At 40.3% G+C, this 8,186-nt stretch overlaps 1 protein-coding gene across 1 annotated transcript in view; it reads right to left on the bottom strand.

Moving 5' to 3' along the window:
- LOC101860914 overlaps window positions 1-1,615 on the bottom strand; it is a 9,630-nt gene extending 8,015 nt beyond the window's left edge. The window contains exon 1 of the mRNA XM_005104682.3: window positions 1-1,615. This exon is cut by the window's left edge and continues 839 nt beyond it. Within this exon, the coding sequence (XP_005104739.1) occupies window positions 1-1,514 (1,514 nt within the window). The 5' untranslated portion in view covers window positions 1,515-1,615.
- Window positions 1,616-8,186: the final 6,571 nt, after the last annotated feature.

Raw genomic sequence — 8,186 nt, 5'->3', positions numbered from 1 at the left:
TATTCTCTCTTCCACTGGGATTCTACGTGCGCCGCTGGGCTCATTCCAAAGGGGCCTCTTTCTTCCAGCTGTCCCACACGAGGTTGTATTTGTCCTACGGCTGTTTCACCGGAGGTTTTCTTCTGATGAAGTTCCCACGGCCTTTCGGACATTGCCCTGACCTCACTAATCATTGGAGCTTGTCCTTGAGACGGGCACAGACGTACAGACGTCAGAAAGGATTCCCTCGGCTGACCAGGTGTGCCCAACGATTTCCCGTTAGGAGAAGGTACAGCTGAGAATTGAGAGACATTTTTGGGCAATCTTGGTGGTTTTTGTTGTTGTTGCCGTAGGCATTGTTGTTGCTGCTGCTGGTGGTGCTGTTGTTGGTAGTGGTAGTTTTGTTGTTGTTGGGGTGTCTGTGGAGAAAATGATGACGGAGTCCCACTCTGTTGTTGGTCAAACGAGTACAACTTTTCGCTGATCGGACATTGATTAGCCGTTGTTGTATGGGCCCTGAAAGAATTCCGAAATGGACTCTCAGACTGCTTGGCTAAGCCTTGCGTGCTTAGACCACGGTGAAATTCTGGATTAGTGATTGCACTTGTCCCATACCTTGCCTTCTGTGCGTCTGACATACTTCTCTGTAGGGGAGGGGCCGACTGAAGTCTCGAGAGACCTGACCGATTGGATGTGTAAGACGACGATGCCACGGCCCTGACGTTGTAACCTGTCGCACTGTCCGCCGACTGGGCTCTGCTGCCATAACTTGTCGGCTGTGGGGACGCTAGGGAGTGCCGTTGTTCCTCTATCTGGCTATTTCTACTACTTTGTGGTTCAAAGACAGTCTCAGAGTATTGCCTTCTCTGATTACTAAGAGACGACTTTCGCCCCTCATACTTAGGCCTTCTGTAGAATGGTATTTTAGTAGAGCTTTGGGGTCCCAGCTTTGTTTCAGAAGGGGTGTCGCTTGGTACATCGTGAGTTTCTTGCTCTATATTTTGGTTTCTGATCAGAGATGGTTTATTAGTTGCCCCTGAATCGAATGATCGCTTCGACTTGGGTTTTTTGGATATTTGAGAAGGACGACTGGACTGAGATTTAACAGGAATAGACTTGGGCTGACTGTTTCGTTTGTGCAATATGCTGTCGTCACTAAATTCCCTTCGACGTACCTGCGTACTGAATGAGACGGAACGTTTAGATGACGCTACCGGTGTCTTTACTTTTGAATCTCTGCTCGGAGGCACATCCTCTTCCGGTTGTTGTTGTGGGGACGACGCAGGCTCTACGAGGCTCAAGTCTGTGCCCCCTGTTTCTTGAACACTAATTTCGCTTTCTTGCTTCAAATCAGAAGGGTTTTTGCTCCCACGTCTCTGAGTCTGAACACATGATGTGACCTCTGACCCCGGGCGCTGACTCTCAGTGGGAGACACTGGGTCTTGAGGCCCTCTTGAAGAAACTGACAGCAACGGTTGGCCCGTGGTGTCTTCCTGGGCGTCGGTCTTGTCAATACTCTGTTGGTTTGACGACATGGCGAGACCAGTTGTCAGCTACCCAAGATCGCCTTTTGAATATACTAATCTGAGATAATGAAATTATTTTTGTGTATTGTGTTTGTGTGTGTGTGGGGGGGGGGGGGCTTTTTCTAGTGATTACTCAAGTTCCCGAAATGGGATTTGCTTGAACAACATTATGTCTACAGAGGCGTACTGTGAGACTCACAAAAATGTAGTTTTGATTTCTCTTTGAGTCGGTTTCGAATTTATTTTCGTGCTGTTCTCTAATTTTGTATCCATCATTACAGTTTTTCCTGATCCTCCCCAAAACGTCCACCGCCACGTGTCAGTTGTTTTGGAGAGAACTGTGGAAAAATGTAGATCTGAAACAAATATCATTTATATAAAGTACTCCTTGGGAGTTTCTTTGAAAATATAATAGAACATAACATTTTATAAATAGATTTTCCCTCACAGACCAGTCTATCTATTGATCTATTTATTTATTTATCTATCTATCTACCTTTTTCTTTTTTTTTTTCAATGAATGTTTATTTATTTGCCTTGGTCGTATAAAGTGGCAATGGTGTTACAAATGTCATATTAGGCACGCATATATGCTCACAACAAACGAGAACATAACTATTACACTGTTATTACATGTTTAAACCGCTCCATTTAATAAATGCTTTGTCTCTCTCTCTCTCTCTCTCTCTCTCTCTCTCTCTCTCTCTCTCTCTCTCTCTCTCTCTCTCTCTCTCTCCCTCTCTCTATCTCTCTCCCTCTCTCTCCCTCTCACTCACACACACGCACTCACTCACACACACTGTCTATCTTTCTCTCTATCAAACTCTCACTTCTTTCTCACTCGTTATCTCTCTCCCTCTCTCTCTCTCTCTCTCTCTCTCTCTCTCTCTCTCTCTCTCTCTCTCTCTCTCTCTCTCTCTCTCTGCCTCTGCCTCTCTCTGTCTCTCAATGTATATATATATATATATATATGAATATATCATATGACCTTTAAATCTAGCCTCTTAAAAACGTATTTTTTCTGTGGTTTAAAGCATATACTTCAGTTCCATGAAATGCTACGAGCGAGCAAAGGAACAAAAGATGCGTACGATATTTGTAATCTTTCCTTCTCCTTAATCATTGTTTACACGTTCCTATTCCTCTATTCACGAGTAGTAATGGCCTGGTTCTTGTAGGGCATTCAACCGAACAAAAAACACAGCGCAGATGAGTTACTTCGGCTTCTATTTTGATGTAGGAAATAACCTAAGATAATAACGTGGATGTTCAGGTATGAAGAAAAATCTATTCTTCAAACAATATTCTTTTACTAATAAAAAGACTGGATGTTCCTTGTTCTCTCATGACAGAGAGGAGATTACCATACGACCAATCTTTCTACGGGATGAATGGAGGGAGAGGAAAATAAAGGGCGGAACACTGCATTGAAGAGTTGAAAAGGGAGACTCAAAATTGGACGTCATAAGTCTTTCTGACGAAGCATTTCCAAAGAGAAAGAAAAAGAAATAAAGTGAAAACATCAGCAAAATGCTACGCTGTTGACGAAGGAGATTCGAGTATGATGAACATAAAGGACAAATAGTAAATATTTCTTTATATAGGACTGAAATGAATAACCAACAGAGGTAAGTCAAACCCAGGTCAGTATAGAGAAGCGGAATTAATCATCTCGGAAATGAGTTTGGGAAAGGAGGGGGTTGGAAGGGAAGGGTTGGCCAGGGGGGGGGGGGGGGGGGCATTGCTGTCTGAGTTCTTAGAGCCCTCCCACGTCCGGTTCAAGGTTTTTGTGTTTGATCGTTCTTAGAACTTCCCTCATTTCAATAGTCAATGAACAGATAAAGGAAATGGTTACGTTTGTCTGCAACCGATCATTGTTCTATACCTACTCAAAGGATTTCCTTTTAGACAACTGACCAAATCTCACACCCTGACAGTGTGCTCCCAATTTTGCAGTGTTATCCGCTTTTCTAAATTCTCCTCAGTGCGTCTTGAAACTATCTACCTATCTATCTATCTATCTATCTATCTATCTATCTATCTATCTATCTATCTATCTATTTATCTATCTATCTATCTATCTATCTATCTATCTATCTATCTATCTGAAACTGTTGTTTTAATTTAAGGGTTAGAACTTGATCTATCCGTGAAAATCCCACCATGGCTGTTTAAGAGCATGACCTACCCTCGGAGAGTGTGACTGGTGCAGTGTTGTAGGATTGTAGGTTAGCACTAACAAACGTCACCACAACTGACTGTGCCCCCATTTTCAGTATATTTTTTGGCAAAAATAGTGAATCCTCTGCTCTAGAGAAGGATAGGGAGTCGCCCATCTCGCGGGAACAGAAGATAGGACAAAATAATGTTATCAAAGGTTCACTTTAAGAAAACCCTGATTTTTCTAAAATCAACTTTTTTACCTGTTCCGTGACTGAATATCTTTGTCCTTCACATATATCTGTTCGATGTGAGGAACAACAGAAAGATATGAGACGGAGAAAGATATGAGACGGAGAAAGATATGAGACGGAGAAAGATATGAGACGGAGAAAGATATGAGACGGAGAAAGATATGAGACGGAGAAAGATATGAGACGGAGAAAGATATGAGACGGAGAAAGATATGAGACGGAGAAAGATATGAGACGGAGAAAGATTCGCAAACACCCGAAAGCAACAAAAACAAATAAGTTCACTTTTACGAGGGTTTATTTGTCCTATTAAAAATCGCTGAATGTTTCTGCGGGCCGCTCAAAACTCTCTGCAGGGCTTTGTGCGTTTGGCCTACAGGCCGTGCCGTGGTTTACCATTCCCTGACTGACAATCTTCACGAAACTTCAAGTACTAATGTGGCACTGAAGAAAGTGAACTACTGATGCACTACAGAAAGGGCACGCAACCAAGTGGCAGATCACATAGACGCTCTATACTAACCAGATGGCGTTACTTACTTGATGGGCAGGGAACCAAAAATACTGGGCTATGGGTCTCATGACCCTTATTCAAATTCTTTGGGGGGGGGGGGGACTTTGGACATGGGCTGCTTGAAGAGTTTTCAAGGTTCTCCAATTGCTAGAATTGATTGTATTGAAGACGAGTTCTAAATTTAAATGTGAAAAGTTCAAATAACATTGCAGAGTTTGTTGGAACGTCAACTCAAAGCTATACCTCGCTTCTTCATCCAAGTGGGAATAGGAGCCCGGCTATAGAAAGCGAAAGATCATGTCAGGTAATTATAACTGTGTTTTAACGTGTGTAATCTACAACTTGCAATGTATATTAGCCGGGAAGCCGAGAATGTCTCTGAGTCGAATAGCTGGAACGTGGGTATGTTTAGGCATACTGTTAACAGTTATTGTATCACCACTCGCTACGCTACGATGGATACATCTATATTCTGTATTTGAGCGACTTACCACTAGCATTGAGAATAGACGCAATCGACGTAGAAAAGCCAGAAATGATTTTATCATGACTGCGACAATAGATTACTCTACGTTTTCTTACCAAAACATACCATGAGTCATCAGAGGCCGAGTGTAAGCAAAGCCATAACGCTTCTCATCAACTCTGAGGATGAGGAAGTGAGGGCAGCCATAGCCGCCATTTTCACCGAATACCAAAGTAGTTTCATTTAGTGCTGATTCCTGTTCGGGAATTTCCAATATTATTGGAGCCGAAGTAGCTTTGGCAAATTAATAATGTTTCCAGAAATTCAAGAGCATATTTTTTAGACTGCCTGTGTTGAATCATCATGTCAGAGCTAGTCTGCCCTAAAAGGTACTACATACTCTGTACTGGGAACTGTGGGCTAAGTACCATGTAGAAATATGATGAAAATACGTGAGGATTCATTTTAGTGTTTTAGAGGAAGTGCCTCACATTGAGTTGAACGTACACGAGAAAAGTATAGGCCACAAAAGTTGTGATAAAAATGTGGATCAGACAAAACATGTCGTTGTATATAAAATAATTATATGTAAGACTTTCCTCCTTTTACAAAGACCTTACGTTCTGCAGTCATCATATCCTTCAGAGAGAAAGAGCATTAGAGGAGCAAGTCTTCTCGGGTCGTATGTGTGTGTGTGTGTGTGTGTGTGTGTGTGTGTGTGTGTGTGTGAGCGTGAGAGAGAGATAGTGTGTGTGTGTGTGTGTGTGTGTGTGTGTGTGTGTGTGTGTGTATGTGTGTTAGAGTGTGCATGCGTGTGTGTGTGTGTGGGGGGGGTGACAGATTGTTCTTATCAGTAACAGCTGACCAAGGCTAACTTTAATAGACCCTTTGTCACCACAGAATTCTACACTTATAGAACGGGAACTGTACCACGTGACCTGTGAGGAATTGAAGACCGAAAATAATGGCGTCTTGAGGGCACTATTTATCGTTTTCGGAAGTAACCCTATAGCTTTTAAAGCAAGAGCTGCTTTTACAAACGAATGAAAAGTGGAACATTTACTGTCCAGTTTGTAATTTTGAGTTACAGAATTCACTGTGCAACTAGAGATTGGAATTAAGGTTTTAAATTGTTGTGTTTTTGGGTGCAACAACAGAAAAAGCAGACATAGAGAGTTTATATAAGATCTACAGAACAGTGAATTATTCGTAACACAGATGGGATTGTTCACAGCACTTAGCATTTCTAGCTTCCCACACACATTTTGCATACGCATATGGCTTACGTAATTTTTTTTGTAGCAAAATTGTTACAAGAAATTTGTTTTACACTGAATATATTTTTTCACTAGATCTAATTAATGTTCTCAAAACATGCGTTCAATAATTAACTTAATGTCGCCAGCAGAAGTAGAAAAAAGGACGGACTTGCTTTTAAAAGAGATTTAGCTCCAGCTATGAACTTTTTAAAAATCTGTAGAAACCATTGCCTGGGATTTTTTTTTAAATATTGGGCTAGTATTTATTAAAGAATTTTCTGTAAAAAAATTTCTAGAATAATATAGAACCTATGTCCTATGTACAAATGTTTGAAAAAAAATACTCATCGGTTAAGACGAATTGATATAGATCTAAGTCATTGTGAAAAAGTAGGAGAATCTAGATCTAGGTGTTCGATAGTTCAGTAGCCTAGATATTTGATAATAAGTTGCGCATCAAATTTTTGACCGCATGCTACAGTAGTAGAGATAGCGTATTATTTTCATCCGAAACATTAATTTCCGCATCCATACACCTTTTTGGGCCTTTATAAGCACATCTAGTCCTACTTAAATTATATGTCACTTTCATAATTGTTTTTGAAAGCATTTTCAATTCCTTTCACTTTCACTTCCCACGCGCGGGCTCATATAATTATGATTATAATTTAAGATTCCAAATCTGACGAATGTATTATCAAATAGCGTATAATGCTGAGTTAGCCAATGCATTGCAGTGCGCGCTATTATCAATTATTGAATTGTAACTAGACATCAATTTGACCCGTAACAAGAGACCACTTATTTTTTTATACGTGTTCATGAATGTGTGTTTGTTTACTGTGTGCGGGGATTAAAAATTAAAGATTAAAGATTCCAGATCTGACGAATGTATTTATAAAATAGCGTAATAGTGCTGGGTTAGCCGATGCCTTGCGATACACGCTTTTATCAATTAATTGAATTGTAACAGGACTTCGATTTGTTCCTTAACAAGACAACACTTATTTTTTCTTATACGTGTTCAAAAATGTGTGTTTGTTTACTGTGTGCGGGCATTAAAGATTCCAGGTCTGACGAATATATTTATTAAATAGCATAGGCCTACAGGGCAGGGGTGGCCAACGCATTGCGATACGCACTTTTATCAATTAATCGAATTGAAACAGGACTTCAATTTGAGCCGAACAAGAGACCACTTATTTTTTCTTATACGTGTTCAAAAATGTGTGTTTGTTTACTGTGTGCGGGCATTAAAGATTCCAGGTCTGACGAATATATTTATTAAATAGCATAGGCCTATAGGGCAGGGGTGGCCAACGCATTGCGATACGCACTTTTATCAATTAATCGAATTGAAACAGGACTTCAATTTGATCTGTAACAAGAGACCACTTATTTTTTCTTATTCGTGTTCAAAAATATGTGTTTGTTTACTGTGTGCGGGGATTACAGGGGGACAAGCCCATCCCCTCGACATGTGATCCATGGTATGGGGATACATTTTTCTCAAAATGCACACAGCTCTGAAATCTTTGACCAGTGATCACTCGCCATGGAACTCTTTCTGTTGTGACTGTAGACACAAGTTTCTTCATTATCACATCTAAATGAGCCTATCATTCATGCATTAGAAATCACACCCCCAACACACAGAAAATGACTTTGAACATATATTCAGAAAACATATGCCAGTTCCACTCTTGTTTACTTTGTTTTGCATTATTGGCTTTTATGTGTAAACCAATATTTTGTGGCCTTTTCTGCATTTTTGTGTTTTTGGCAGCATGTACAATAGGCCTATATATTTTATGTGCAACCGACACATTCTCCAATCTCTTGTATTTGTTAGACTCGCACGTGCTTTAAACAAAGCATGTCGTTGTACACACTACTGATGCAAACACAGAGATGAATTCTTAAAGTGAGAAATAATACATTTCCTCAATATAAGCTCAATTTATTTATCTCTTTCTTGTAAATTGGAGAAAAGGCTTATATTGTTCTTTTTTGCTTGCTTTGGGTGGC

The sequence above is a fragment of the Aplysia californica genome, unplaced genomic scaffold, assembly GCF_000002075.1.
Source record: "Aplysia californica isolate F4 #8 unplaced genomic scaffold, AplCal3.0 scaffold00431, whole genome shotgun sequence".
In the NCBI taxonomy this organism is placed as follows: Eukaryota; Metazoa; Mollusca; class Gastropoda; order Aplysiida; family Aplysiidae; genus Aplysia; species Aplysia californica.
This window is presented reverse-complemented; position numbering and strand designations above follow the sequence as displayed.